Consider the following 15,146-nt stretch of genomic DNA (forward strand, 5'->3'; position numbering starts at 1 on the left):
TTTATATTCTGGGATTTTTTCAGAGGTCAAGGCAGATGACTTTATGCAATGTCACCTCAGTAACAACTATACAAAAATAGATAAATATACCCCCTCCCCTTTTACTAAACTGCAATATAGTTTTTTAGCGAGGGAGCTGCGCTGAATGCCCTGTGCCCCAACATTCATAGGCTCCCTGCGCTAAAAAACGCTATTGCAATTTAATGAAAGGGGAAAATAGTGCAAAATATAGACAGCAGATATAAATTCTCAAAACAGACACATTTTGATCACTAAATTGAAAATAGAATCATTTTTCCTACTTTTGTTGTCTGGTGATTTCATGAGTCTCTGGTTGCACTTCCTTCTGACTGTGCATCCAATATTTCTTCCCTTCTTTCCGCATCCTGCATGTTTCCTCTCCTCCAGACCTCATTCCATTCCCCAACCAACATCTCTCTCTGTCCCTCCATGAGTCCAACTTTATCTTCCCCTCTCTCTGCCTGTTCCACTGCCACCTGACACACTCCATTCCCTCCACCAACTTTTTTTTCCTTTCTCCCTGCCCCTCCTCTTCTTTCTTTCTCTCTCCCTACCCCCTTACTTTCTTTCTCTCTTCCTACCCCCTTACTTTCTTTCTCCGTGCTCCCTCTTTCTTTCTTTCTCTCTCCCTGCTCCCCCTTTCTTTCTGTCTTTCTTTTTCTCTCTCTGCTCCCTCTTTCTTTCTTTCTCCCTGCTCCTCTTTCTTTCTTTTTCTCTCCCTGCTCCCCTTTTCTTTCTGTCTTTCTTTCTCTCTCCCTGCTCCCTCTTTCTTTCTGTCTTTCTTTCTCTCTCCCTGCTCCCCTTTTCTTTCTGTCCTTCTTTCTCTCTCCCTAACCCCCCTTTCTTTCTCTCTCCCTGCTCCTTCTATCTTTCTGTCTTTCTATCTCCCTGCTCCCCCTTTATTTCTGTCTTTCTTTCTCTCTCCCTGCTCCCTCTTTCTTTCTCTCTCCCTGCTCCCCCTTTCTGTCTTTCTTTCTCTCTCCCTACCCCCCTTTCTTTCTCTCTCCCTGCCCCCTAAGCCACTGCCACCGATTTAAGCGTGCTTCTCCAATGTCACAAAAGCTAGGCCTGTGCAAGTGCCAGGCCCACAAGCCTTCAAGTTTTCAAGTTTTATTTGAGATTTGATATACTGCTTAAAAAATTGTCTATGTGGTTCACAGAATTAAAGTCATTAAAATCAAGGGGAAAACATTAAATAATTAGACTAAATTGACATACAGGAAACAAAAGAATTAAGGGTGAAATACAATTTGTTAAAGAAAAGGAAGCTAGAAAAGGGTCAGCACATGAAGGAGGGGAACGCTCTTCCTTTGACTTGCGATCTAATTGTTACTGATCGTAGGCGTCTTTAAAAAGGAAAGTTTTAAAGTTGGATTTAAATTTATCTAACGGGATCTCTTCCCAGAGATGTGAAGGCAGCAATTGGCTGGCCCGGAACTTCCTCTCTGACGTCAGAATTGACGTCGCGGGGGGGGGGGGGAAGGCTTGTGAGCCCAGCACTTGAGCAGTGGCTGCATGTGCCTGGCTTTTGCGGCGTCAGGGAAGCAGGGAGAATGCAAAGGCCCGGGATTGGCTCCGCAATCAACTCGCGTTGCCCTTGCGATTGACCTTTTGGGCACCCCTGTGCTAGACCATTAGGAAGGAAAGGCGATGTGTCTTCCTTCCCTTCTTTTCTACACTCTCATGTCATGTCCCACCACAATTTTTATTCTTTTTATTTTATAGCTATTTTAATATTTTATGTAAACTGCTTAGATATTTTTTGATAGGCGAGATATCAAATTGTAATAAAACCTGGAAACTTGAAAAGAGATGCCAGGTATGGGGGAGGGATGGGAAGGAGACAGAGAAACTAGACCATTGGGAAGGGAGGGAAAGGAAGGAGAGGAGATGCCAGAGCATGGAGGGAGATCATGGTGTGAGTTGGGGTGAGAAGGAGGGAAGGAAAGGAGAAGAGAGAGATGCCAAAGTATGGGGGAGGGAGTGGAAGGGATAGAAATAGGGCAGTTGCTGGATGGAATGGAGAGTGAAGAGAAGATGAGGAAAGCAGAAACCAGAGATGAGAAAAGGTAGAAAAAAAATTGGGATTTTTTTTGTTGCTTTAGACTAAAGTAGTTTTGCAGTGTATTGATACACATTTCTAAATAGAAAATGGAAATAAGGTCATCTTTTTATTGGACTAATTTTAATACATTTTTTATTAACTTTTAGAGACCCTTCCTCAGGCAGTGGCATACCAAGGGGGGGGGGGGACAGAACTATCCGCCCCAGGTGCAGCTCCTAGGGGTTTCTCCTCCGATTCCTATTTATAGTTTATAAAAATTTGATTAAACGCTTAACATAAAATTTCAAAGCGTTGCACATTAAAATCGAAAATAAACCAAAAACATACAAAACCGACTAACTTGGGGGGGGGAAGGGGAAAAATTACAGTTCTTAAGAAAAAACAAAAACAAAGGGAAAGGATTGGGAAATATTTAAGTAAAAATAAATTAAAAAGGCATGGGATAAATCCATCGTAGGCATCTTTAAAAAGAAAGCATTTTAAGCTACTCTTAAATTTATCCAGACTTTGTTCTGTTTTTAAGTATAAGGGAAGTGAGTTCCAAATTAAAGGTGCTGTTACCAAAAAAATGTATGCACGACGAGTGCCAATTATTTTTAGTGAAGGAACATTAAGAGCCTCTTTTATGAAGCTGTTTAGCAAATGCCGCTGCGGTAACGGCCCCGAAGCCCATAGAGATTTAAAAGGCTTTGGCACTGTTGCTGTGCGGCTTTGTTAAACAGGCCCTAAGAGTGTGTTGAGATGTGGACCTTAAAGTTTTTTGGGGGGGGAGTCATATGGGATAAGAATTCTGTCTATAAATGATGGAGAATTGGTCTGTTGGGTCTTAAAAGTAAGAAGGGCAATTTTATGAATAATCCGATGATGAATGGGCAACCAGTGATCATTCTTCAGCAAAGGAGTGACATGATCAAATTTTTTTGAATTTGTGATAATTTTTATTGCTGCATTTTGTATTAGTTGGAGACGTCTGATATCCTTTTGGTATAATCCTTTCTATAGTGAATTGCAGTAAACTAAACTAAACCCAGACAAAACAAAATTTTTCCTTGCCACACCCAATGACAAAATCAAAGACACCTCAATCCGAGTGAAAGGACCGGTTTTCCGCCTCGAACAAACAGTAAAAATCCTGGGAGTCACCCTAGACAAACATCTTTCTCTTGAAAATCACACTGATCTTACTGTCAAGAAATGTTTCATGGTACTCTGGAAACTGCGCACCATAAAAAAATACTTTGATGACACCTCATTCCGACTACTGGTACAGTCCTCCGTTCTCAGTGAACTGGACTATTGCAATATCATCTACTTGAACGCCACGAAGAAAACCACAAGGAGGCTAAAATTGATCCAAAACACTGCCGTCCGCCTCATATTCGGCCTAAAGAAATGGGACCACATCACTCCTTTCTACCATCAACTGCATTGGCTGCCGTTCGAATCCAGAGTCTTATTCAAATTCGCCTGCTTCTGCTACAAAACAGCTCTCGGCCTTTTATCTAACTACCTCAATCAGCATTTCACTTTGAATCCCACCAACAAGAATTCCCGCAGAACTCAGCTGTTCGTCTTCTCCTCCTTAAAATTATGTCATCTCAAAAGATTTTTTGACAAAACCTTTGCTTACCAGGCGGCTAAACTGAACCCCTGGCTAGCACAAATGGTACTCGAGGCCCCCACCTACCTCAGCTTCAGAAAATTACTCAAAACGCACCTTTTCCGAGAATAGGCCCTTTAACCCCTTTCCACCTGCACCTACCCCCTTCTCCTCTCTCCCCCGGCCCCCTTTACTCCCTCCCTCCCCTTACTTGATCTCTCTCCTATCTTTCCTTTACCTTCATTCCCTCCCTTTAATGCTGCTTATACTTTTGATAAAACTCTGTATATCGCTCCCACGCTCCCTTTCTTTACTGCTGTAACTCTGTTCAAAATATTGTAAATCCGTGTGTCAGCACGGATCTTAATTAATGGATGTGAACCGCCTAGAACTTTTTGGGGTGTGGCGGTATACAAGAATAAATTATTATTATTATTATTATAGTCGATTTTGGATATTATAAGAGAATGAATTAGAATATTGTGGGAATTAGCATTAAGAAGAGGAACTAAAGATCTTATCATCCTTAATTTATAAAAACAGTTTTTAACCAGTGCACTAATTTGAGGATGATAGGTAAGATTATTGTCAATGATGATACCTAAGATTTTTACTGTCAAAGTAGATTCAAGCGGGGTTTGATCAATAGAAATTGGGGAAACTAATTGCAGGCCTTCCTTCCAAGGAAAAAGAACAGTACTAGTTTTTGTGAGGCTTAACGAGAGCATGTTTGAAGTTAGCTCATCATGAACTTGAATTAATTTACAGTTGATGGAAGCGATATCGTTAGAGTCAGAGGGGAATTAAAAATGATCAGTCCTGGGTGTCACACGTCCAGAATACCCACCAAAGTTAAGGTTTTGCGTTGGGTCCTGGCCATTTAAATTGTATAACCTACGCATATGCCCTCCCTATGTCCCTTAGAGGCCAAGAACTTTCTGGAAGTATGAGTTATAGAGACTCCAAGTCAATCTTGCTTTCATATCAGACACTAGGGATAATATTCAAGAAAGTGTTTCACTTAGGAGCTAAGTTGTCAATTCAGAATTCATCTGAAGCTTAGGAGCTTATACTGTACTTAGGCCTTCCATTCATTGGGTTACCATATGGCTCCAGGTCAGGGAGGACAGATTGAGTCAGTCAGGGTTTTACTTCTCATCCTACTTCAATTTTAGAAAAGCAATAAAAAAAAATTTGTTCAATCGATTGTAACCTAATTATCTTATAATGTATCACGGTACCCCAAATATGATGACTTTGTATTGCACCACTTCACTGTATTGTACCACTTCGCTGTTTGTCCAGCACCTCTTATTGTAAACCGCCTCAAACTATCATGGCTTTGGTGGTATATAAAAAAATAAATTATTATTATTATTATTATTAAAACCCTGACTGGCTCAATCTGATTGAGACATTTAAATACATCACAGGACGTATCGAGGTGGAAGATGATATCTTCTTTCTCAAAGGACCCTCGGCCACAAGAGGGCATCCGCTCAAACTCAGGGTCGGGAAATTTCATGGTGACATCAGGAAGTATTTCTTCACAGAAAGAGTGGTTGACCATTGGAATAAGCTTCCGGTGCAGGTGATCGAGGCCAGCAGCGTGTTGGACTTTAAGAATAAATGGGATGCCTATGTGGGGTCCCAACGAGGGTCGATCTGAAGAATTGGTCACTAGGTATAGACTTAAGAGGATGGATCAGTAGAGTGGGCAGACTTGATGGGCTATAGCCCTTTTCTGCCGTCATCTTTCTATGTTTCTATCCATGACATGGAGCCATATGGTAACCCTAGCCATTTATGTAGGGTTATCAGATGTCTGAGAAAACATGGGCATGTCCTCTTTTTAGAGGACTGTCTGGGTGCCCGTAGAGATTTCCATAACCCAGCAGTTTGTCCGGGTTTTGGAAGGCCCCAACTCAGGGCCACTTCTGGAGGGCTGTGTTCATGCATGTCCATCCACATGATGATGTCACACGCATGCGCACAAAGTCCATGCATGCGCAGAGGCTTTCCAGACACAGCCCGAAGCTTGGGGTAGGAGACATGAGGTTTGTGTCAGGGCAGAAAGAGGCAGGGCTGGGTCAGAACAGGACGTGGATGGGGGTGGGGGGTGAGGGGGTCATAGGTCCTCTTTTTAAAAGAGGAAATCTGGTAACTCTACATTCGTGTGTCCAGGTTTCAGGCAACTAAGCTGATGTTTTGCACTGAAAATCACTACTAAGTTGCTTAACTTTTTTCGTCACAATAACCTTGCTTCCATAGGCAGAGTTCAAAGGAGTCTATTTAGGTTTCTAATTCTTGAAGCTGGGAAGATAAGCCCTGGGGTCACTTTCTCTGCCTGCAGTGTGTACCGAGATATCTGGAAGGTAAGGAGCCACCATACCTTGTATAAAAGGCCACAAATTTAAGTTCATCAAGATGGCCTTGGATGATGACATCATCAAATCCTTCCCCATGGCCTAGAAGAAATGAGAAGAGGAAAGGAAATGAATGTCACAGGGAAAACTGTAAACGCTCGGCTCAGACTCAAAGAGCATTTCTGTGTCAGTGTTGGTGTCAGAGCAACTCAACGTATAAACCATTGCAAGTGCAGAGCTGTGAAGAGACGATATTTAGCCAATAACAAGGACATCATAGGGGCAATTTTGTTACACTGTGTGCTCAGTGACAATTCTGCTTCTTATTCTGTAAATCCGCATGCATCATACATGACACATGTTTTCCAAGTAGGCGGGGCATGAGCAGGACACAAAGCTTCATGCAACTTGTGCACAAATCTCTGGTATTTAGACCCCTCCCAGAGTCTGGTCAGGGCGCGGGTGGGGCTGAAGCAGAAAACAGTACAAGCTTTCCTTACATAATGAAGTGACAATGGCCCAGATTCAATCGCTCTTGGCCGATTTTGAAACAGCGATTGATTCACTACCTTTTTTGAGGTGCAAATCATTTGCATATAATCTCCCCGACTCAGTCGCTCAGTGAGTGATTGAGTCGGAGCAGCCCTGACAGGAGAAGCAACCTCCTGTCACTGCTGTCAGGGTTTCTGCCGTTTAAAATTTTTTTTTTTTTTAATCAGACAGATATTTTGCATGTATGATAGCAAAACCCGATTCAAAATAGCCAAGCAATTGTTAGTGAATCAATCGCTTGGCTATTTTACATGGCGTTTTACTCATTTACATGGGTGGATCGGATTGGATCGGATAGGAGATTGAATGGTAAGCAGTTTAGTGAATCGGGTCGGGGAACGATCACAAAACCAGTAGAACTGGTTTAGTGAATCTAGGCCAATGTCCTTTTTGTGTTCCTTGAGAGGGGGTTGGGGACATCCCTCTACGCCTGCCGATAACTCTGTTATGTACAGCTAATTGTAGTCCTGGCAACCGCGGGCGTTCCATCAGGGTAACCAGGTCTCTCACCTGCATATCTGATACTCTTTCCAAACATGGCCGTCCAGAGGTAAGGGATGGTGCTGATTTCCGTGCCCTGTGCCAGCATGTTCAAGGCTGCTATGCGACCTGCCAAAGTGACACAAAGAAAAAAAGAAATGTTTGTTGTAGTTGTGTCAGGAGATCTCTGAGCGAGAGCGAATGCAGTCAACCAGCAAGAGACTAAAGATAAAACAGCCTCACAAGCAACTATTATAATGTCCCTAAGGGAAAAGGCGGTCACTGAAAGCTGCCCTCAACTCTCAGCCTATGCATCATTGATCACCTTGACGAATACGGTCTGATGAGGACCAGCCAGCACAGTTTCAGCAAAGGCAGATCTTGTTTGACAAACTTTCTGCACTTCTTCGAGGGAGTAAACAAGCAGATAGACAAGGGCGACCCAGTTGACATTGTATATCTGGATTTCCAGAAGGCGTTTGACAAGGTTCCACATGAATGACTACTTTGGAAAATTGCGAGCCATGGAATTGAGGTTGAAATACTCACGTGGATTAAAAACTGGCTGGAGCATAGGAAACAGAGATTGGGGGTAAATGGACAATACTTGGACTGGAAGAGCGTCACCAGTGGGGTACCGCAGGGCTCGGTGCTTGGACCCGTGCTCTTCAACATCTTTATAAATGATCTAGACATTGGTACTACGAGTGAGGTGATTAAATTTGTGGATGATACAAAGTTATTCAGAGTAGTGAAGACACGGGGATTGCGAAGATCTGCCACGTGACATAATCAAGCTCGAGAAATGGGCATCGACATAGCAAATGAGGTTCAACATGGATAAGTGTAAAGTGATGCATGTTGTTGGTAACAAAAATCTCATGCACGAATACAAGATGTCCGGGGCAGTACTTGGAGAGACCTCGCAGGAAAGAGATTTGGGAGTTCTGATCGACAAGTCGTTGAAGCCATCCGCGCAATGCTTGGCGGCGGCGAATAGAATGTTAGGAATGATAAAGAAGGGGATCACGAACAGATCAGAGAAGGTTATCATGCCGCTGTACCGGGCCATGGTGCGCCCTCACCTGGAGTACTGCGTCCAGCACTGGTCGCCATACATGAAGAAGGACACGGTACTATTAGACAGGGTCCAGAGAAGAGCAACTAAAAGGGGCTGGAGGAGTTGCCGTACAGTGAAAGATTGGAGAAACTGGGCCTCTTCTCCCTTGAAAAGAGGAGACTGAGAAGGGACATGATCGAAACATTTAAGGTACTGAAGGGAATAGACTTAGCAGATAAAGACAAATTGTTCACCCTCTCCAAGGTAGGGAGAACGAGAGGGCACTCTCTAAAGTTGAAAGGGGATAGATTCCGTACAAACGTAAGGAAGTTCTTCTTCACCCAGAGAGTGGTGGAAAACTGGAACGCTCTTCCGGAGTCTGTTATAGGGGAAAACACCCTCCAGGGATTCAAGACAAAGTAGTTAAAGACAGGTTGGTTCACCCTCTCCAAGGTAGGGAGAACGAGAGGGCACTCTAAAGTTAAAAGGGAATAGATTCCGTACAAACGTAAGGAAGTTCTTCTTCACCCAGAGAGTGGTGGAAAACTGGAACGCTCTTCCGGAGTCTGTTATAGGGGAAAACACCCTCCAGGGATTCAAAGCAAAGTTGGACAAGTTCCTGCTAAACTGGACTCATTTAGAGCACTGATCTTTGACCTGGGGGCCGCTGCATGAGTGGACTGCTGGGTACGATGGACCTCTGGTCTGATCCAGCAGCAGCAATTTTTAGGTTCACCCTTTAGCCAGATAAAGAAGAAATGCTGCCCTGATGAGAACATGATTTAGAGTTAGACATAAGAACATAAGAATTGTTGCTGCTTGGTCATGTATAGATTGATTTTCACATCCAAGTGTGTTATTTTCCTCAACACAATTACAGACACTTTAAGCCTGTGGATCTTATAGGGGATTTTTAGAAGGTAGGGGAGGGCCATTGGGGTGGGCAGACTAGATGGGCCGTGGCCCTTATCTGCCGTCTATTTCTATGTTTCTATGAAGTGTCAGCACATCGTGAGCTACTCTGACCCTTCAGTAGCATAAATTGAAGAACTAGGGCCGGTCTGTGCCCTGGATATTGCAATTCAGTTTAGGATGGGCTAGAGAGGGCTTCGATGGGAACTTCGACTGGGCAGACTTTTACAGTCTGTATCCCGCAAATGATGAGATGGTTCGGATAGGATGCAATGAGTTTCAACAGCAGCTCCGATAGTGGGAACCTGGACTTCTAGGGCCTATGAGGCCATAATATCGAAGAAAGAGATGATTCAATGTAATCATTTGAATTCCACTTATCCTACAATTCTATGCAGATTACAAATTATTCAGGTACTCAGGCATTTTTTCCTAACTCTATCTAATTGGGGCAATGGGGATTAAGTGACTTGCTCAGGGTCACAAGGAGCAGTACAGGATATGAACCCACAACCTCAGGGTGCCAAGGCTGGAGCTCTAACCACTGCACCACACACTCCCACAAATCATTCATTCATAAGGAGCGTAACTACTGGGCAGACTGGATGGATCATCCTGTATCAGATCCATAGCTCCAAGGCCACTCCGAAGCACATAGGCATTCTATGAGTGTTGAAACATTTAGCACCTAGGTTACTATATGGCATTAAAAGATGGTCTGCAGACAACCGCCATCTGGAATCTTCTGCCTGATTTCAGTTTCTGGACTCTCATTTGTTAATATCTCCATGGATTTTGCTTTGAATCACTGTTTTTTCAAGATTTAACATGTCTCTATAATGTAAATTTTTCAAAATTTGAAAATAGCTCAGACACTGTTTCCACACTGTGGTATGGATTGGGTAGAGTTACCCTATGGCTCCAGAAAAAGGGGGACGGATTGAGACATCCGGGTTTCACTTTCCTTGCTTTCAATAGCAGTAAAACCCGGATGTCTTAATCCATCCTCCTTTTTCTGGAGCCATAGGGTAAGTGTAGGATTGGAGGCCTGTCCGTTTCTGGCTTTGGGTCTGAATAGTTTAGAGATGCTCCAGACTCTGCTAGCAGTACGTACTGGGGGTGTGTGTTAACGAAATAACCTCCCTAGGACAAAGAGCAGAGAGAAATTCTGTGTTGAGAGAGGGATGTTGTCCTTTCTTATCTAACATTCCCTAAAGACACCAGGGCTCTGAGGACAGAGGACCGAGGTGGCCCTGCTCTCTCTGTCCCCAGCCCTGCCCCCACAGAGGTTTGCCAGATTTTCCAATCTGAAAATCCGGACTCCTAGACCCACCCACAGGCCCTCTCAGTTCCGTCCATCCCCTCCCTGTAGTGCCCTAATCCCGCCCTAATCCCGCCCTAGTCCCGCCCCCTGATCGACACGATTTGAGGAGGCTTTTCAAAACCCAGACAAAGTGCCGTCCAGACCCCCGGACATCATGTCGCATCCATACATGTTCGGAGGCCCTCCAGACGTGGACCTGAGCTCGAGGCCTTCCAAAACCTGGACATACCGTCGGGATTTGGAAATCTCCCCGAGCACCTGGACAGTCTTCTATAAAGAGGAGACGTCTGGGTTTTTCCAGACATCTGGTAACCTCATCTATGGAAAGGACAGGAAGTGTCCACTGGGTTTGGGTTTAGTCCTAGCAGCTGTTGAAAGAAATCTGAAAACGGAACCTCTTCCCTCCCTATCCTGTTCAGGTCATAGAAACATAGAAGATGACGGCAGAAAAGGGCTACAGCCCATCAAGTCTGCCCACTCTGCTTACCCACCCCTTGTCTATGCCCTAATGACCCAATTTCCTTATCTTGACCCTCGTAGGGATCCCACATAGGTATCCCATTTATTCTTAAAGTCTGGCACGCTGTCTGCCTTGATCACCTGCACTGGAAGCTTGTTCCAATGATCAACCACTCTCTCTGTGAAGAAATACTTTCTGGTGTTGCCATGAAATTTTCCACCCCTGAGTTTGAGCGGGTGCCCTCTTGTGGCCGAGGGTCCCTTGAGAAAGAAAATATCATCTTCCACTTCGACACGTCCTGTGAGGTACTTAAATGTTTCGATCATGTCTCCCCTCTCTCTACATTCCTCGAGAGTGTAGAGCTGCAATTTGTTCAGTCTCTCTTCGTACGAGAGACCCTTGAGCCCCGAGATCATCCTGGTGGCCGTCCACTGAACCGATTCAAATCTGCGCACATCTTTACTGTAATGTGGCCTCCAGAATTGCACACAGTACTCCAGATGAGGTCTCACCATGGCCCTGTACAATGGCATTATGACTTCAGGCTTTCGGCTGACGAAACTTCTATTGATACAACCCAATATCTGCCTTGCCTTAGATGAAGCCTTCTCCACTTGATTGGCAGTTTTCATGTCTGCACTGATGATTACTCCTAAATCTCGTTCTGCTGAAGTCCTAGTTAAAGTTTCTCCGTTCAAGAAGTACGTCCTGCATGGATTTCCGCTTCCGAGGTGCATGACCTTACATTTCTTAGCATTGAAACCTAGCTGCCAGGTTGAGGACCAACTTTCCAATGTAAGCAGGTCCTGCGCCATATAATTCTGTAAACTGCATTCACTTACTATATTACATAGTTTGGCGTCATCGGCGAATAGTGTTATTTTACCTTGAAGCCCTTGAGTCAGATCCCCTATGAATATGTTGAAAAGGAGTGGACCCATGTCTGGAAAGAACTGCTCAGCCTCCAGCTCTCTTCTGCTTTACTTGTCTTCTGAACAATCTTTTAAGGCATTTAAATCTCAGCTGAAAGCTTATTATTAGCAAATGGCATACGATCCTAACTTTTAATAGTCTTATTCTAATTCATGGCCTTCTGACATGGGAGTAGATTCACAAAGATTCTCCCAACAGCAATTGATGCTGTTTGCATCAAGTTTGCATTCAAACAATTTGCACGGAGGTACAAATCATTTGCATGCAAACCCAACCAATTCAATCGCTCAGTGAGTGATTGAGACATGCACATAGCCTTAACAGCAGTGACAGGGAAAGCAGCTTCCTGTCCCTGCGGATAGAGCTTGTTTGTTTTTTTTAAAGGCACAGATGTGCCTCCCAACCCCCCCCCCCCCCCAAAAAAAAAAAAATATGGCAGGACAGTTACCAACAGGTCTAGAGAAATCGGGTTTTAGGATCAGAAGCCAGAGAAAGGACAGAATGTCAGAGCAGAGAGCCTGTCCGCATGCACATGCTGGAAGGTCCCACATGGAGTGCCACCACTGAGGGAGGGGGGGACCTTCTCCCACTCCCTTTGCCTACTGATACTCACAGTTTAAATCCAGCTCAACTATGACATTGTGAGATAGGAATGTTTTAAATAAATACAATACTTTTATGGACACTGCAGGATCGAAATGTTTTGCTTACTGACACTTATGGGGAATTTAGGAGACATCTAAAAACATCCGTTTTCGAAGTATTTAGGCAGCTAATTCGTAAAAATGTTATTATGCACTATTTTAATCATTTAGTGTCTATAATTATTGGCTTTTAACTTTTTTAAATAATAATAATAACTTTATTTTTGTATACCGCAATACCACAAACAGTTCAGAGCGGTTTACAATGTAAGAGACTGTACATATACAGCGAAGATACAATGTAAGAGAATGTACTATGCAGTTGAGAGCAAATTACAATGCAGGGACTGTACATATTTAGCATAGGTGTTAATACTGCGGAAAGCAAAGCAGAATTACAGTGCAGGAGTCTGTACATCTTCAGCAGCGATATTTATACAGTGAAAGAAACGGTACGAGAGAGATCGGGGGAGGAGAGGTGGGAGGGTTTGGTTATTTGGAGGGGAGGGGTTCGAGAAATTTATCATAGAGGTAAGATTTGAAAGATTTCCTGAAGTATGAATAAGATGGGGCAGATGAGATGAGGGTGGTCAGGCAATCTGTCCATCTGCCAGCTTGGAATGAGAGAGTTCTATTAAGGAATCTTTTGTAGGTGCATCCCTTTAGGGATGGGTAGGTAAACAGATAGGCATTGCGTGTGCGAGTGGTACCTGGGAACACAAAGTGGTGAGAGAGATATATCAGGGATAAGCCAGTTAGGGTTTTGAAGCAGAGGCAGGCGAATTTGAAGATGATTCTCGCTTCTAGTGGCAACCAGTGAAGTTTTCTGTAGTAAGGGCTGATATGGTCTGACTTTTTGAGGCCATAGATTAGGCGGACGGCGGTGTTTTGAATGAGTCTTAGATGTTTGATGGTTTTCTTGTAGGAGCCCAAATATATAATATTACAGTAATCCAGGGTGTTTAAGATTAGGGATTGGACCAGCAGTCTGAAGGAGAGGAAGTCGAGGTAATGTTTGATGGTGCGGAGTTTCCAGAGGGTATGAAAACATTTATTGACCTGGGCATTGGTGTGGTCTTCGAAGGTCAAGCAGCGGTCTAGGATGACTTCAAGGATTTTGATGGTGGGATTAATAGGGTAAGTTAGACCGTTGAGTTGTAGGGTGGTGGTCGTTAATTTGTGATTGGGACTTGCAAGGAAGAGTTTAGTCTTTTCTGGATTTAGTTTCAGTTTAAACCGAGTTGTCCAGTGTTCGACCATGGTGAGTACTGATGAGATGCGCTGTTCTGTTTCTTGTGATAATGAGGAGATGGGGATGACAATTGTAATGTCATCTGCATAAATGTAGGATTTCAGTTTTCAGCCTGACAACATGTGTCCCAGTGATGCCATGTAGATTTTGAATAGGGAAGGTGATAGGGGGGAGCCTTGTGGGACTCCACAGGGGTTGGACCAGGTATGGGAGTAGGCTCCCTCATTGTGTACTTGGTAGGTGCAGTTTTTTAGGAAGCCTGTGAGCCAGGTTAGTACCTGTCCCGAAATGCCTATAGAATCAAGGCAACTAAGCAGAATGTCATGGTCTACCAGGTCAAAGGCACTACTGAGGTCAAACTGGAGTAACAGAGCGTTGTTTCCCTGGGAGAATAGTTGGAGGAGGTAGTTGGTTAGTGATGCTATGACGGTTTCCGTGCTGTAGTTAGTGCGGAATCCAGACTGGGAGTCATGAAGGATGTTGAATTTCTCGAGGTGTGACATGAGGTCCTGGTTGACAAGGCCTTCCATAATTTTGAGGAAGAATGGTATGTTGCAATGGGTCTGTAGTTGGTGGCTGTGGAGAGTGGTTCTTTGGGGTTTTTGATTGTTGGGGATATGAGGATGTGGCCGAGTTCCAGCGGGAAGTAGCCGGTGGATAGGCAGAGAGTGACCCAGTTGAAGAGTTCCACTTTGAAGGGGGGGGAGCTATTTTCATGATGGAGGATGGGCAATTATCTAGTAGGCAGTTGGATTTGGAGTATTTGGAGTATAGCTCTAGAAATAGATACCAATCTGGGTTTTCAAAGCGATTCCAAGTCATGTCGGCAGTAGTACCTTCATTGTTTGGGGGAGGTAGATGGGTTAATGGGCTGGTGTTTGTAGTGGCAAGAGAGGCTTTTAAGTTAAGAATTTTATTGGCGAAGTAGTTGGGGAGGGTGGAAGATCTGTGGGGGAGCTTTTATATGAATTGATGTCAAATAAGGAGTTGACTAGTCTGAAGAGTTTATTGTGTTCAGGGATGGGGTGTTGATTGATTGGGCGTAGTATTTGGCGCGTTTCTCTTTGATCATTCTTTTGTATTCAATAACTTTTTTTCGCCAGGAGTGTCTGTCAGTGTCTGTGCCGTATTTGCACCAAATTCTTTCTAGCTTGCGCACTTCTCGTTTCAGAGCTAGAAGGTTAGCGTCAAACCAGTTGGCAGATGAGCGGTGTTTTTTCTTGCAAGGTTTCAGTGGAGCCAAGTCGTTTAGAATCTGGATGCTGAAGTTATTCCAACCTGGGATGAAGTTGGAGTTTGGGTCTGTGATGGGTGTTGGGTTGTAATGGGACCAGAATTCTTCAGGGTTTAATTGACCTCTAGTCCATATTGTTTTTTCTTTGTGGGTAGTTCTTGGCAGCTTTTGGATTTGTTTTTTGAGCCAGCGTAAGTTAAAGTTGCATCGGAGGTGGTCTGACCAAGGGGTGGTAATCCAGGT

The 15,146-nt window shown here is 44.0% G+C and overlaps 1 protein-coding gene across 6 annotated transcripts in view; it reads right to left on the minus strand.

Annotated features, from left to right (window-relative positions):
• The window catches only part of AIFM3 (apoptosis inducing factor mitochondria associated 3), a 108,385-nt gene that overhangs the window by 14,257 nt on the left and 78,982 nt on the right, over positions 1-15,146 (minus strand). For all 6 annotated transcript variants that reach the window (XR_004540504.1, XR_004540503.1, XR_004540502.1 and 3 more), the window contains 2 exons: positions 7,115-7,213; positions 6,079-6,154 (listed from right to left, as the gene is read on the minus strand). Coding sequence is in view for 2 of the 6 variants with exons in the window: in XM_033957354.1 (XP_033813245.1) it covers positions 6,079-6,154; positions 7,115-7,213 (175 nt within the window). In the remaining 4 variants the exon portion in view is untranslated. The remainder of the gene's footprint in view (positions 1-6,078; positions 6,155-7,114; positions 7,214-15,146) is intronic.

The sequence above is a fragment of the Geotrypetes seraphini genome, chromosome 8 (genome assembly GCF_902459505.1).
Source record: "Geotrypetes seraphini chromosome 8, aGeoSer1.1, whole genome shotgun sequence".
In the NCBI taxonomy this organism is placed as follows: Eukaryota; Metazoa; Chordata; class Amphibia; order Gymnophiona; family Dermophiidae; genus Geotrypetes; species Geotrypetes seraphini.